Source organism: Notothenia rossii (assembly GCF_949606895.1).
Source record: "Notothenia rossii genome assembly, chromosome: 9".
Lineage (NCBI taxonomy): Eukaryota > Metazoa > Chordata > Actinopteri > Perciformes > Nototheniidae > Notothenia > Notothenia rossii.
The window spans coordinates 82,041,747-82,058,648 of record NC_136907.1 but is presented as its reverse complement, the minus strand read 5'-3'; the positions used below and the strand labels follow the sequence as shown (position 1 = coordinate 82,058,648).

The window sequence follows — 16,902 nt, the reverse complement described above, 5'->3', positions numbered from 1 at the left end:
GTTAGTTTATCTCTCTGATGTTAGTTTATCTCTCTGATGTTAGTTTATCTCTCTCTGATGTTAGTTTATCTCTCTGATGTTAGTTTATCTCTCTGATGTTAGTTTATCTCTCTCTGATGTTAGTTTATCTCTCTGATGTTAGTTTATCTCTCTGATGTTAGTTTATCTCTCTGATGTTAGTTTATCTCTCTCTGATGTTAGTTTATCTCTCTGATGTTAGTTTATCTCTCTGATGTTAGTTTATCTCTCTCTGATGTTAGTTTATCTCTCTGATGTTAGTTTATCTCTCTCTGATGTTAGTTTATCTCTCTGATGTTAGTTTATCTCTCTCTGATGTTAGTTTATATCTCTCTGATGTTAGTTTATCCCTCTCTGATGTTAGTTTATCTCTCTGATGTTAGTTTATCTCTCTGATGTTAGTTTATCTCTCTCTGATGTTAGTTTATCTCTCTCTGATGTTAGTTTATCTCTCTGATGTTAGTTTATCTCTCTCTGATGTTAGTTTATCTCTCTGATGTTAGTTTATCTCTCTCTGATGTTAGTTTATCTCTCTCTGATGTTAGTTTATCTCTCTGATGTTAGTTTATCTCTCTCTGATGTTAGTTTATCTCTCTCTGATGTTAGTTTATCTCTCTCTGATGTTAGTTTATCTCTCTGATGTTAGTTTATCTCTCTGATGTTAGTTTATCTCTCTCTGATGTTAGTTTATCTCTCTCTGATGTTAGTTTATCTCTCTCTGATGTTAGTTTATCTCTCTGATGTTAGTTTATCTCTCTGATGTTAGTTTATCTCTCTGATGTTAGTTTATCTCTCTCTGATGTTAGTTTATCTCTCTCTGATGTTAGTTTATCTCTCTGATGTTAGTTTATCTCTCTCTGATGTTAGTTTATATCTCTCTGATGTTAGTTTATCTCTCTGATGTTAGTTTATCTCTCTGATGTTAGTTTATCTCTCTGATGTTAGTTTATCTCTCTCTGATGTTAGTTTATCTCTCTCTGATGTTAGTTTATCTCTCTGATGTTAGTTTATCTCTCTCTGATGTTAGTTTATCTCTCTGATGTTAGTTTATCTCTCTGATGTTAGTTTATCTCTCTCTGATGTTAGTTTATCTCTCTCTGATGTTAGTTTATCTCTCTGATGTTAGTTTATCTCTCTCTGATGTTAGTTTATATCTCTGATGTTAGTTTATCTCTCTCTGATGTTAGTTTATCTCTCTCTGATGTTAGTTTATCTCTCTGATGTTAGTTTATCTCTCTCTGATGTTAGTTTATCTCTCTGATGTTAGTTTATCTCTCTGATGTTAGTTTATCTCTCTGATGTTAGTTTATCTCTCTCTGATGTTAGTTTATCTCTCTCTGATGTTAGTTTATCTCTCTCTGATGTTAGTTTATCTCTCTCTGATGTTAGTTTATCTCTCTCTGATGTTAGTTTATCTCTCTCTGATGTTAGTTTATCTCTCTGATGTTAGTTTATCTCTCTGATGTTAGTTTATCTCTCTGATGTTAGTTTATCTCTCTCTGATGTTAGTTTATCTCTCTCTGATGTTAGTTTATCTCTCTCTGATGTTAGTTTATCTCTCTGATGTTAGTTTATCTCTCTCTGATGTTAGTTTATCTCTCTGATGTTAGTTTATCTCTCTCTGATGTTAGTTTATCTCTCTGATGTTAGTTTATCTCTCTGATGTTAGTTTATCTCTCTGATGTTAGTTTATCTCTCTGATGTTAGTTTATCTCTCTGATGTTAGTTTATCTCTCTCTGATGTTAGTTTATCTCTCTGATGTTAGTTTATCTCTCTCTGATGTTAGTTTATCTCTCTGATGTTAGTTTATCTCTCTGATGTTAGTTTATCTCTCTCTGATGTTAGTTTATCTCTCTGATGTTAGTTCTATGTTAGAGGCAGAGCTGGAGGATGACGGGGGATCGACACCAATCTCCCGGGGGGGGAGGTCACTGAGGTCGTCAAACAGCTCCACAGTGGCAAAGCCCCGGGGCCGGTGAGATCCGCCCAGAAATGCTGAAGGCTCTGGGTGTTGAGGGGCTGTCAGGGTTGACACGTCTCATCAACGTTGCGTGGAAGTCGGAAACAGTACCGAAGGAGTGGCAGACCGGGGGGGTGGTCCCCCTTTTTAAAAAGGGGGATCAGAGGGTGTATGCCAATTACAGAGGCATCACACTACTCAGCCCCCCCGGGAAAGTTACTCTAAGGTACTGGAAAGGAGGGTCCGGCCGATTGTGGAACCTCAGATTGAGGAGGAACGACGGATCAGCTTTTTACTCTCGCAAGGATCCTGGAGGGGGCTGGGAGTACGCTTATCCGGTCTCCATGTGTTTTGTAGACTTGGAGAAGGCGTATGGGGGGGGGGGGGGGGCTCATCTCACAATGTTGCTTGGGGCCCCAAGTTGGCTAGGGGCGGCCCTGTGTGTGTGACTCAGGTAACTCAGGTAACACAGTGGGGGGGGGGGTATTCAAATATAAAACACATAGAAATGTATAAATGTATGTGTTTGTATTATCCCGGTCTCATGGTATTTACTCAGTCACTACCTAGTGATCACAATCTGCATGTGACCGACCAGAACAACATATTGTGTTTACATGTTTACAACAACAACAACAACAACAACAACAACAACAACACAAGGCAGAATCTCTATAAATGCAATAAACACTTCAATAACAAATATGTCTGATTTTTGGATGTCTTTACGGGTTGATATAAATACATGTTTTAGACTCGCTGTGTTTCTTGATTAAGAACTAATGATATTAATAATAATAAACTACGTGTGCTGTGACGTCAACACTTCCGCTGCTCTTATTGTGGGTTATGGCTAGAAAGGATCCGTCTGGTGTAAATATGACGTCACGTTCTCGTTCTAACTCTCGTTGTAATCGGAGCGGCTCGGCTGTAATCGGAAAGGGTCGGGGTGGGCGGGACGCGGGAAGATCGCGGGAAGATCGAGAAGAGACGTCGTTCTAACTCTCGTTGTAATCAGAGCAGTGGTAACCACTCAAAGTCCTCAAGAGATAGGAAACGACAGCAGTGTGGGACCTTGTTGCGGGAAATTACTGAGCACACATACCACCTACAGGATGAGACGTTCATGTGTACAGTGATATCAAGACTAAATGATCTTTTGGAGGACGTAAAGCAACACACCCCACATGACAGTAGTCTTCCTCTCACCTTCACGCCCCCCAAACACAAAAGGCAGAAGAGGACCATAACACCTCTCAGTACCAGCCATCGTAGACACCCTTTTCCAGGCCGGGTGGGTCATAAAGCTGAGGTCATGAGATCCAACTACAGAGTGGACAGCTTGAACAAGATTTTAAAAGCTAAGTCCCCAGAGTCTAATGCGGGAGGAGCAGGCAGGGGTACGAAGAGGAGGATAGATGCTTTAGGTAAGAACAAAGTATATTTACTTTTGCCATCTCCTCTATATTCACAAAACACAGCCAATCATCCATTCCAATCCTATGTGACATGGCACAGTTCATTTCACTCCAATAGAAACTGGTATAAAAGAGACCATTAGTCTTCTCATTGTGCTTATTGCTGTGGATAGGTGTTAACTAGTGTTGTTGTATTGTATCATATCAAAAGTGAATGTTGGAAGCTTGGAGATGAATGGAGCTGGAAAGAGGCAAAGAGGCAAAGAGGCAAAGAGGCAAAGAGGCAAAGAGGTAAAGAGGCAAAGAGGCAAAGAGGTGCTAAGTAAAACAACCTTTTGAATCCATTGCATGTGATTGATGTAGTTATAAAAAGTATATCATAAGCTGTCATTACAGTCTAAATATCTAACAGCAAAAGGAGGAGAGTCTGAGGAGGAGAGGAGATGAGGAGAACAGAGGAGAGGAGACAGCAAAAGGAGGAGAGTATGAGGAGAGGAGAACAGGAGAGGAGAGGAGACAGCAAAAGGAGGATAGTCTGAGGAGGAGAGGAGATGAGGAGAACAGAGGAAACAGGGAAAGCAGAGTAAAGAGCAGAGTTGAAAGAGAAGTTGAAAGTAGAGTAAACAGTAGCAGGAGAAGTAGAGCAAACAGTAGCAGGAGAAGTAGAGTAAACAGTAGCAGGAGAAGTAGAGTAAACAGTAGCAGGAGAAGTAGAGCAAACAGTAGCAGGAGAAGTAGAGCAAACAGTAGCAGGAGAAGTAGAGCAAACAGTAGCAGGAGAAGTAGAGTAAACAGTAGCAGGAGAAGTAGAGTAAACAGTAGCAGGAGAAGTAGAGTAAACAGTAGCAGGAGAAGTAGAGTAAACAGTAGCAGGAGAAGTAGAGTAAACAGTAGCAGGAGAAGTAGAGCAAACAGTAGCAGGAGAAGTAGAGTAAACAGTAGCAGGAGAAGTAGAGTAAACAGTAGCAGGAGAAGTAGAGTAAACAGTAGCAGGAGAAGTAGAGCAAACAGTAGCAGGAGAAGTAGAGCAAACAGTAGCAGGAGAAGTAGAGCAAACAGTAGCAGGAGAAGTAGAGCAAACAGTAGCAGGAGAAGTAGAGCAAACAGTAGCAGGAGAAGTAGAGTAAACAGTAGCAGGAGAAGTAGAGTAAACAGTAGCAGGAGAAGTAGAGCAAACAGTAGCAGGAGAAGTAGAGTAAACAGTAGCAGGAGAAGTAGAGTAAACAGTAGCAGGAGAAGTAGAGTAAACAGTAGCAGGAGAAGTAGAGTAAACAGTAGCAGGAGAAGTAGAGTAAACAGTAGCAGGAGAAGTAGAGTAAACAGTAGCAGGAGAAGTAGAGTAAACAGTAGCAGGAGAAGTAGAGCAAACAGTAGCAGGAGAAGTAGAGCAAACAGTAGCAGGAGAAGTAGAGCAAACAGTAGCAGGAGAAGTAGAGCAAACAGTAGCAGGAGAAGTAGAGTAAACAGTAGCAGGAGAAGTAGAGTAAACAGTAGCAGGAGAAGTAGAGCAAACAGTAGCAGGAGAAGTAGAGTAAACAGTAGCAGGAGAAGTAGAGCAAACAGTAGCAGGAGAAGTAGAGTAAACAGTAGCAGGAGAAGTAGAGTAAACAGTAGCAGGAGAAGTAGAGTAAACAGTAGCAGGAGAAGTAGAGTAAACAGTAGCAGGAGAAGTAGAGTAAACAGTAGCAGGAGAAGTAGAGTAAACAGTAGCAGGAGAAGTAGAGTAAACAGTAGCAGGAGAAGTAGAGCAAACAGTAGCAGGAGAAGTAGAGTAAACAGTAGCAGGAGAAGTAGAGTAAACAGTAGCAGGAGAAGTAGAGCAAACAGTAGCAGGAGAAGTAGAGTAAACAGTAGCAGGAGAAGTAGAGTAAACAGTAGCAGGAGAAGTAGAGCAAACAGTAGCAGGAGAAGTAGAGCAAACAGTAGCAGGAGAAGTAGAGTAAACAGTAGCAGGAGAAGTAGAGTAAACAGTAGCAGGAGAAGTAGAGCAAACAGTAGCAGGAGAAGTAGAGCAAACAGTAGCAGGAGAAGTAGAGTAAACAGTAGCAGGAGAAGTAGAGTAAACAGTAGCAGGAGAAGTAGAGCAAACAGTAGCAGGAGAAGTAGAGCAAACAGTAGCAGGAGAAGTAGAGCAAACAGTAGCAGGAGAAGTAGAGTAAACAGTAGCAGGAGAAGTAGAGCAAACAGTAGCAGGAGAAGTAGAGTAAACAGTAGCAGGAGAAGTAGAGCAAACAGTAGCAGGAGAAGTAGAGCAAACAGTAGCAGGAGAAGTAGAGTAAACAGTAGCAGGAGAAGTAGAGTAAACAGTAGCAGGAGAAGTAGAGCAAACAGTAGCAGGAGAAGTAGAGTAAACAGTAGCAGGAGAAGTAGAGTAAACAGTAGCAGGAGAAGTAGAGCAAACAGTAGCAGGAGAAGTAGAGTAAACAGTAGCAGGAGAAGTAGAGTAAACAGTAGCAGGAGAAGTAGAGTAAACAGTAGCAGGAGAAGTAGAGCAAACAGTAGCAGGAGAAGTAGAGTAAACAGTAGCAGGAGAAGTAGAGTAAACAGTAGCAGGAGAAGTAGAGCAAACAGTAGCAGGAGAAGTAGAGCAAACAGTAGCAGGAGAAGTAGAGTAAACAGTAGCAGGAGAAGTAGAGTAAACAGTAGCAGGAGAAGTAGAGTAAACAGTAGCAGGAGAAGTAGAGCAAACAGTAGCAGGAGAAGTAGAGCAAACAGTAGCAGGAGAAGTAGAGCAAACAGTAGCAGGAGAAGTAGAGTAAACAGTAGCAGGAGAAGTAGAGTAAACAGTAGCAGGAGAAGTAGAGCAAACAGTAGCAGGAGAAGTAAAGTAAACAGTAGCAGGAGAAGTAGAGTAAACAGTAGCAGGAGAAGTAGAGTAAACAGTAGCAGGAGAAGTAGAGTAAACAGTAGCAGGAGAAGTAGAGTAAACAGTAGCAGGAGAAGTAGAGCAAACAGTAGCAGGAGAAGTAGAGTAAACAGTAGCAGGAGAAGTAGAGTAAACAGTAGCAGGAGAAGTAGAGTAAACAGGAGCAGGAGAAGTAGAGCAAACAGTAGCAGGAGAAGTAGAGTAAACAGGAGCAGGAGAAGTAGAGTAAACAGGAGCAGGAGAAGTAGAGTAAACAGTAGCAGGAGAAGTAGAGTAAACAGTAGCAGGAGAAGTAGAGCAAACAGTAGCAGGAGAAGTAGAGCAAACAGTAGCAGGAGAAGTAGAGCAAACAGTAGCAGGAGAAGTAGAGCAAACAGTAGCAGGAGAAGTAGAGTAAACAGTAGCAGGAGAAGTAGAGTAAACAGTAGCAGGAGAAGTAGAGTAAACAGTAGCAGGAGAAGTAGAGCAAACAGTAGCAGGAGAAGTAGAGTAAACAGGAGCAGGAGAAGTAGAGTAAACAGTAGCAGGAGAAGTAGAGTAAACAGTAGCAGGAGAAGTAGAGCGAACAGTAGCAGGAGAAGTAGAGTAAACAGTAGCAGGAGAAGTAGAGTAAACAGTAGCAGGAGAAGTAGAGTAAACAGTAGCAGGAGAAGTAGAGTAAACAGTAGCAGGAGAAGTAGAGCAAACAGTAGCAGGAGAAGCAGAGCAAACAGTAGCAGGAGAAGTAGAGTAAACAGTAGCAGGAGAAGTAGAGTAAACAGTAGCAGGAGAAGTAGAGCAAACAGTAGCAGGAGAAGTAGAGCAAACAGTAGCAGGAGAAGTAGAGTAAACAGTAGCAGGAGAAGCAGAGCAAACAGTAGCAGGAGAAGTAGAGCGAACAGTAGCAGGAGAAGTAGAGTAAACAGTAGCAGGAGAAGTAGAGTAAACAGTAGCAGGAGAAGTAGAGCAAACAGTAGCAGGAGAAGTAGAGTAAACAGTAGCAGGAGAAGTAGAGTAAACAGTAGCAGGAGAAGTAGAGCAAACAGTAGCAGGAGAAGCAGAGTAAACAGTAGCAGGAGAAGTAGAGTAAACAGTAGCAGGAGAAGTAGAGCAAACAGTAGCAGGAGAAGCAGAGCAAACAGTAGCAGGAGAAGTAGAGCAAACAGTAGCAGGAGAAGTAGAGCAAACAGTAGCAGGAGAAGTAGAGTAAACAGTAGCAGGAGAAGTAGAGCAAACAGTAGCAGGAGAAGCAGAGCAAACAGTAGCAGGAGAAGTAGAGCAATCAGTAGCAGGAGAAGTAGAGTAAACAGTAGCAGGAGAAGTAGAGCAAACAGTAGCAGGAGAAGTAGAGTAAACAGTAGCAGGAGAAGTAGAGCAAACAGTAGCAGGAGAAGTAGAGCAAACAGTAGCAGGAGAAGTAGAGTAAACAGTAGCAGGAGAAGTAGAGCAAACAGTAGCAGGAGAAGTAGAGCAAACAGGAGCAGGAGAAGTAGAGTAAACAGTAGCAGGAGAAGTAGAGCAAACAGTAGCAGGAGAAGTAGAGCAAACAGTAGCAGGAGAAGTAGAGCGAACAGTAGCAGGAGAAGTAGAGTAAACAGTAGCAGGAGAAGTAGAGCAAACAGTAGCAGGAGAAGTAGAGTAAACAGTAGCAGGAGAAGTAGAGCAAACAGTAGCAGGAGAAGTAGAGCGAACAGTAGCAGGAGAAGTAGAGTAAACAGTAGCAGGAGAAGTAGAGCAAACAGTAGCAGGAGAAGTAGAGTAAACAGTAGCAGGAGAAGTAGAGTAAACAGTAGCAGGAGAAGTAGAGTAAACAGTAGCAGGAGAAGTAGAGTAAACAGTAGCAGGAGAAGTAGAGCAAACAGTAGCAGGAGAAGTAGAGTAAACAGTAGCAGGAGAAGTAGAGCAAACAGTAGCAGGAGAAGTAGAGTAAACAGTAGCAGGAGAAGTAGAGTAAACAGTAGCAGGAGAAGTAGAGCAAACAGTAGCAGGAGAAGCAGAGTAAACAGTAGCAGGAGAAGTAGAGCAAACAGTAGCAGGAGAAGTAGAGCAAACAGTAGCAGGAGAAGTAGAGTAAACAGTAGCAGGAGAAGTAGAGTAAACAGTAGCAGGAGAAGTAGAGTAAACAGTAGCAGGAGAAGTAGAGCAAACAGTAGCAGGAGAAGTAGAGCAAATGTAAAAGTAACTTTGAAAAGTATCAGCAAGAAGATCAGAGTTGCATAATGTTATTTTGTTTTATTCGTTACTGTTATATTAATGTTGTATGTTAATCTTTGTACATAGGATAATAAAGATGATCTTAACCTTGAACTCGATTCATGACCTCATTTCATTATTAAAACCTTAATATCAAATTACAGACTGGATTCAAATTAGGATCTCCAAATGTGTTGATGTAATGTTTGTGATAAACTGAAGGATAAAGTGTTCCTTTATGTGTTGAGAAGATTCCCCTCCCTCTTAAGCCAAGTAAGGTGTTTAAAAAGCCTCTTGGATCAGCTGGAAAATGCCTCATCACAAAGCTGAAAACAGCTGTTTCACTTTACTTTTGAAAGATACGACAGAGACAAAGCTACATATATGATGATATTATAGAATATGGTGCATTGCTGCAGATTAAACGACCCAACGGGATATAAAAGAGGTAAACACATCTACAGCAGTAACATGCAACATATATTTTATTGCACCAGCAGCTATCTTGGGACTTTTACTGCAACAACGTTGACTTGCCTGTGAATACAAAATAAACCATAGTGTTGCTGATCTACAGTGTTGTCATTCTTCTTTGAACAGCAAGACCGCTAACAAGTATTTACATACTGAATATAGTTTAGTTTCTCGCCATCCCAAACGTAAACATTCAGCCACGTGACTGCGCTTCCGAGCCGCTCCGATTACAACCGAGCCGCTCCGATTACAACGAGAGTTAGAACGAGAACGTGACGTCATATTTACATTAGACGGATCCTTTCTAGCCATAACCCTTATAGTGGAGGCGTGGAGTCGCCCCACGTGACTTCCGCTGCTCTTATTGTGAAGCATGGATGTACAATAAAAACGGTTGAGAAGCATGTTGTGAAGGCGTGGAGTCGCACCACGTGACTTCCGCTCGTTGTGTAAACAGAAAAGATGGCGGCGCGCGGTCTGAGAAGAGCCGTGCTCTCTGCGAGAAACGTCCGGTCTCTGTGGAGGTGACACACACACACACACACACACACACACACACACACACACACACACACACACACACACACACACACACACACACACACACACACACACACACACACACACACACACACACACACACCCTGCAGACCCTGAAAGGAACCCTCTCTCTCATATGAACCCATGGGGTGAACACATAGCCGTGGGAACATGTTTCAAATGGGGGGTTCTGTGGAGATGACACCAGGGCTGGTTCTGACCCATTTGCTGCCCTATAGGCAAGATTTTAGCTGGCAATGAAAAACCTCTACAAAAGACCAATACACTGCAAAAAGAGAAACATATTGACATGGTGGACAGCTTATATAACAAGGCTTCAAATTTATTTAGTGTTATAACATGTTTTAATTGGATCCTCTAGGGGGGTCCGGAGGTTTCTCCCCGGGAAGATTTTTTTAACATTTTAAAGTCAAATGCTTCAATCTGGTGCACTTTGAGCGCCCAATTACTAGAGACTGATCTAGAGGGTACAACAGATCGGTTTGCATTTTATTAATCAAATAAGTATGTGAACATTTCCAATAACCTACCATAGCCAATAACAAATAAATGTAACTTATTTTATTTGTGTTGTTCATTCATATCTTATTTTACCAGTTAACATTTATTTATTTATTTATCCATATTTTTAAATCTCTCCAGTTTTAAACAATATTTTTGGTTTACTGTCCTATAGTATAGATTGGAATGATTTCAAACCTGTTTTGATTTATCCTAATAATTATAAAGGTGTACCTTGGAAATATTTGTTTACATAAATTGTGATCAAAACGTTTGAGACTCACTGAGATAACGTATCCCCGCGGTATCCCCTCTCTCTATCTCTCTCACTTTGGCTGTGAGTTGCGGGCGCCTGGTGGACAATGTAACCGGGTTGAAAAAAGGGTGTTATCTTTACTTCATTATGAATGTTGTTCCATCAAGGCTGAAAATTCATTTTTTTTGGTATTATATCTTGTGGAAGTGCAGATCCCCTGTCCTCCACCAGGGGGTGCTGCAGCACCCTCAGCACCCCTACTTCCCACGGCCCTGGGTGAACACCTCCTTCAGAGTAACAACAGGACCTAGTGATGGGCAAATTAAGCTTTTTGTGAAGCATCGAACCACTTGGACAACTGTTTCGAAAATAGGTTCATTTCTCCAAGCTACAGCGACCTCTCCTGGCGGAGTGCAAGGCTGCAGTGGGTTTAAAGGATATTGGAAGAAAAAAAAATTCTATACACATACAGTCACACACACACAGACTGAATATCACGTTCTATTTGCAATTAAAGATTGATAATTGTGTGTATTGGGTTATTTAGAAGAGAGTGGTTGGGGGTGTTTGTGTGATGATGGCAGGGGGTGATTGTGTAATGATGGCGGGGGGTGCTTGTGTAATGATGGCGGGGGGTGCTTGTGTAATGATGGCGGGGGGTGCTTGTGTGATGATGGCAGGGGGTGATTGTGTAATGATGGTGGGGGGTGCTTGTGTAATGATGGCGGGGGGTGATTGTGTAATGATGGCGGGGGGTGCTTGTGTGATGATGGCAGGGGGTGATTGTGTAATGATGGCGGGGGGTGCTTGTGTAATGATGGCGGGGGGTGCTTGTGTAATGATGGCGGGGGGTGATTGTGTAATGATGGCGGGGGGTGCTTGTGTGATGATGGCAGGGGGTGATTGTGTAATGATGGCGGGGGGTGCTTGTGTGATGATGGCAGGGGGTGATTGTGTAATGATGGCGGGGGGTGCTTGTGTAATGATGGCGGGGGGTGATTGTGTAATGATGGCGGGGGGTGCTTGTGTGATGATGGCAGGGGGTGATTGTGTAATGATGGCGGGGGGTGCTTGTGTAATGATGGCGGGGGGTGCTTGTGTAATGATGGCAGGGGGTGCTTGTGTGATGTTTCAACCAGTCAGAATGGAGACGATTGGGAGCTCCCGTAAGGATGGGTCGCTAATACATTACCAACAACCATTATTTGAATCACAAATGATGCATTTTCAATGTAACGAGTATAATTTACGTTAACGAGGCAAACAGGCTCAAAGAAACACATGTTTTCCAAAAGAACTACGCATCGTGTTCTCTCTCTCTCTCTCTCTCTCTCTCTCTCTCTCTCTCTCTCTCTCAACTCAATTCAATTCAAAAGCTTTATTAGCATGACCATAGTTACATTCAATATTGCCAAAGCTCTGTATAGTTGTAACATCTATACACAGATACACACAAACACACACAAATGGACAGTTATAGACAAACCGCACAGATTCATTTCATTCATAGAAACATGAATACAAAATATAACATGATATATAAGATGTGAGAGCTGGTGTATCTGCTCCCTCCGGTTCCCTCAGACTGAGGTAGAGACAAACTGTCCCTCAGACTGTGGCAGAGACAAACTGTCCCTCACACTGTGGCAGAGACAAACTGTCCCTCAGACTGTGGCAGGCAGAGACAAACTGTCCCTCAGACTGTGGCAGAGACAAACTGTCCCTCAGACTGTGGCAGAGACAAACTGTCCCTCAGACTGTGGCAGAGACAAACTGTCCCTCACACTGTGGCAGAGACAAACTGTCCCTCACACTGTGGCAGAGACAAACTCCCTCAGACTGTGGCAGGCAGAGACAAACTGTCCCTCAGACTGTGGCAGAGACAAACTGTCCCTCACACTGTGGCAGAGACAAACTCCCTCAGACTGTGGCAGGCAGAGACAAACTGTCCCTCAGACTGTGGCAGAGACAAACTGTCCCTCACACTGTGGCAGAGACAAACTGTCCCTCAGACTGTGGCAGAGACAAACTGTCCCTCACACTGTGGCAGAAACAAACTGTCCCTCAGACTGTGGCAGGCAGAGACAAACTGTCCCTCAGACTGAGGCAGAGACAAACTGTCCCTCAGACTGTGGCAGGCAGAGACAAACTGTCCCTCATACTGTGGCAGGCAGAGACAAACTGTCCCTCACAGTGTGGCAGAGACAAACTGTCCCTCACACTGTGGCAGAGACAAACTGTCCCTCAGACTGTGGCAGAGACAAACTGTCCCTCACACTGTGGCAGGCAGAGACAAACTGTCCCTCAGACTGTGGCAGAGACAAACTGTCCCTCACACTGTGGCAGAGACAAACTGTCCCTCAGACTGTGGCAGGCAGAGACAAACTGTCCCTCATACTGTGGCAGGCAGAGACAAACTGTCCCTCACACTGTGGAAGGCAGAGACAAACTGTTCTGCCACAATGCAGCTCTCTTTATATTCCCCCAGAAGTATTTTTAGTTTTTCATTTTCGTTTTTAAATATTTGGGTATGCTTATGTTTGAGTTTTGGGAAGAATTGTTTCCATACAGGTTAGGGTCTTTCTCTCTCTCTCTCTCTCTCTCTCTCTCTCTCTCTCTCTTTCTCTCTCTCTCTCTGTCACTCTCTCTGTCTCTCTCTCTCTCTCTCTCTCTCACTTTCTATAGAGGCTTCTCAATTCTTAAATCTCCCCTCCTAGACTCATTTCCTCGACTCCTATCCTCGTGACTTAGTCCCGCCCACAGGAGATGCGAGCGGAGGACTGAGGAGGGGAGCCGAGGAGAGAGGAGGGGAAGCAGGTGTTCAAGTGTTTGACCTTTCACCTTCTTCAGCTCTGTGGAGGGGAAACGCTCGGCATGCTGGGTAATGAGTCCATCCCCACCTGAGTCCATCGGAGAAAACACACAAAGAGGAAGAGGAGGAGTGCTTTGGGCGGCCATAGGTCCGTATACACTCCTTCATCCTTTACAGCTCTCACCTGTCTCTCTCTCACCTGTCTGTCTCTCACCTGTCTGTCTCTCACCTGTCTCTCTCTCACCTGTCTGTCTCTCACCTGTCTCTCTCTCACCTGTCTCTCTCTCACCTGTCTCTCTCTCACCTGTCTCTCTCTCTCACCTGTCCCTCTCTCACCTGTCCATCTCTCACCTGTCTCCCTCACCTGTCTCTCTCTCACCTGTCTCTCTCTCACCTGTCTCTCTCTCACCTGTCTCTCTCTCACCTGTCTCCCTCACCTGTCTCTCTCTCTCACCTGTCTCCCTCACCTGTCTCTCTCTCACCTGTCTCTCTCTCACCTGTCTCCCTCACCTGTCTCTCTCTCTCACCTGTCTCTCTCTTACCTGTCTCTCTCTCACCTGTCTCTCTCTTACCTGTCTCTCTCTCACCTGTCTCTCTCTCACCTGTCTCTCTCTCACCTGTCTCTCTCTCACCTGTCTCTCTCTCACCTGTCTCTCTCTCACCTGTCTCCCTCACCTGTCTCTCTCTCTCACCTGTCTCTCTCTTACCTGTCTCTCTCTCACCTGTCTCTCTCTCACCTGTCTCCCTCACCTGTCTCTCTCTCTCACCTGTCTCTCTCTCACCTGTCTCTCTCTTACCTGTCTCTCTCTCACCTGTCTCTCTCTCACCTGTCTCCCTCACCTGTCTCTCTCTCTCACCTGTCTCTCTCTTACCTGTCTCTCTCTCACCTGTCTCTCTCTCACCTGTCTCCCTCACCTGTCCATCTCTCACCTGTCTCTCTCTCACCTGTCCCCCTCACCTGTCTCTCTCTCACCTGTCTCTCTCTCTCACCTGATACTTCACTTAAAATAAAATGAACTTTAAAAAACCTAAATCTGCCTCCATGTGATCAGCTGTGATCGATATGTGTATCTGCAGTCAGACAATCAATACTGTGTGTGTGTGTGTGTGTGTGTGTGTGTGTGTGTGTGTGTGTGTGTGTGTGTGTGTGTGTGTGTGTGTGTGTGTGTGTGTGTGTAGCCTTCTCTCTGTTCAGCAGCTCTGATGAAGATCGCAGAGATGAAGCTCAGAGGAAAGAGGACGAGATCATCCTGCTGCTGAAGAAGGCCAAGGTACACACACACACACACACACACACACACACACACACGCACACACATGCACACACATACACACACATACACACACATACACACACACACACACACACACACACACACACACACACACACACACACACACACACACACAGATGATCTGTCAGGGTCCAGGTCTGACAGAAGGTCTCCAGATGAACTGTCAGGGTCCAGGTCTGACAGAAGGTCTCCAGATGAACTGTCAGGGTCCAGGTCTGACAGAAGGGTTCCAGATGAACTGTCAGGGTCCAGGTCTGACAGAAGGGTTCCAGATGAACTGTCAGGGTCCAGGTCTGACAGAAGGTCTCCAGATGAACTGTGAGGGTCCAGGTCTGACAGAAGGTCTCTAGATGAACTGTCAGGGTCCAGGTCTGACAGAAGGTCTCCAGATGAACTGTGAGGGTCCAGGTCTGACAGAAGGTCTCTAGATGAACTGTCAGGGTCCAGGTCTGACAGAAGGTCTCCAGATGAACTGTCAGGGTCCAGGTCTGACAGAAGGGTTCCAGATGAACTGTCAGGGTCCAGGTCTGACAGAAGGTCTCTAGATGAACTGTCAGGGTCCAGGTCTGACAGAAGGTCTCCAGATGAACTGTCAGGGTCCAGGTCTGACAGAAGGTCTCCAGATGAACTGTCAGGGTCCAGGTCTGACAGAAGGGTTCCAGATGAACTGTCACGGTCCAGGTCTGACAGAAGGTCTCTAGATGAACTGTCAGGGTCCAGGTCTGACAGAAGGTCTCCAGATGAACTGTGAGGGTCCAGGTCTGACAGAAGGTCTCTAGATGAACTGTCAGGGTCCAGGTCTGACAGAAGGTCTCCATATGAACTGTGAGGGTCCAGGTCTGACAGAAGGTCTCTAGATGAACTGTCAGGGTCCAGTCCAGATGAACTGTCAGGGCCCAGGTCTGACAGAAGGTCTCCAGATGAACTGTCAGGGTCCAGGTCTGACAGAAGGTCTCTAGATGAACTGTCAGGGTCCAGGTCTGACAGAAGGTCTCTAGATGATCTGTCAGGGTCCAGGTCTGACAGAAGGTCTCTAGATGAACTGTCAGGGTCCAGGTCTGACAGAAGGTCTCTAGATGAACTGTCAGGGTCCAGGTCTGACAGAAGGTCTCCAGATGAACTGTCAGGGTCCAGGTCTGACAGAAGGTCTCTAGATGAACTTTCAGGGTCCAGGTCTGACAAAAGGTCTCCAGATGAACTGTCAGGGTCCAGGTCTGACAGAGGGTCTCTAGATGAACTGTCAGGGTCCAGGTCTGACAGAGGGTCTCCAGATGATCCATTTGCTGTTGTAATGCTTAGATGGAGCTATCAATATTAGATCATCTGCAAACAGGAGGCATTTCATTAGTGTGTCAGAGAGGGTGAGTCCAGGGATATCAGATTGTTCTCATGACTTAGCCAATGGATCAATATAAATGTTAAACCTGGTGGGGCTGAGACTGCAGCCCTGTTTCACCCCTCTACTTTGGGGGAAGACATCTCTTAATGATATCATATGTTTTCCCCCCTATACCGTTTTCAATCAACTTCAGGAACAGACCGTGTTGGAGATTGGAGGATGTTGAAAACCAACCTCGTCTCCGCGTGTCGTTTGCTAAACTGGGTGAATTCGGGAAAAAGGAGGGATTAAGAAACACCAGAATACAAGTTAAACAATAATCCGGCTTTAATGATATACAGTAACAATACAAAATACAAATACAAAGAAATCACGAAGCACTCTGCAGAGTACTCCGGGCTCAGGTTCTACCACGTGTGAGACAGGTCTCAGGAACGGCCGGTGAAAAACAAGAGCGCGAACCAAAGGAAAACACAGGCTTTCATACTAAAACACAGGAGGAGGTGTGTGCCTGCTTTCCCCCAGAGGTCATCTTATTGGCAGAGACCAACACATGGCCTGTCGCACCCAATCAGTGCGACACAGCAGAAGAAACCCGGAAACAAAAAGTCTCATTCAGTTTGACGAAGACCCGAACCTGCTCTAAACAACAAGTTTCCTTATCTTATTTCACATCTTGCAGCCAGCACACACACATCTCCTTTATGGCCCTTTGTCCATCTTCCCCCCTCAGGTTACCACACACAAGTTAAAAGTATGTTTTAAGATATAGTTGTTATAGTTGGCTAAATATACGTAATACATGTTAATTACTTTCATATCAATAATAACGAGGAACACATTACCTATGCTCTCAAGCAGTAAAAAGTACCGCACACTCATTTAGCCTGCAGCTCTTTCAGACACTTGAGCTATTGTCCTGCAGAATCTTTATTTCAAATAAAAGGTTTCACATTGCATATTTCCAGCTTCCTTTACCCATACTGCTATTATTAATACAAAGCAATCAACCACACACATCTATTTAAAACAAGTAGATTTCCCTGATCATTTGACATGCTGCTTCCATTTCCCATAGAGTAATAAAACATGTTTAATCTAATTTCTCCACACTGTTTGTAGCCATTTAGTACCCACATATGAAAGAATAAAAGCAGAGGAATCAAATAAAACACTAATACAGGAATAGTTGATAAATGATTATACAGGACATCTGATCACAGTAAGAA

The 16,902-nt window shown here is 44.2% G+C and overlaps 1 protein-coding gene across 1 annotated transcript in view; it reads left to right on the top strand.

The window, feature by feature from the left end:
• The first annotated feature begins 9,212 nt into the window (after nt 1–9,212).
• Nucleotides 9,213–16,902, top strand: part of ttc19 (tetratricopeptide repeat domain 19) — a 15,944-nt gene continuing 8,254 nt past the window's right edge. Inside the window, exons 1-3 of the mRNA XM_079650551.1 lie at nt 9,213–9,433; nt 13,078–13,187; nt 14,219–14,310. Coding sequence (XP_079506677.1) covers nt 9,372–9,433; nt 13,078–13,187; nt 14,219–14,310 — 264 coding nt within the window. The 5' untranslated portion in view covers nt 9,213–9,371. The remainder of the gene's footprint in view (nt 9,434–13,077; nt 13,188–14,218; nt 14,311–16,902) is intronic.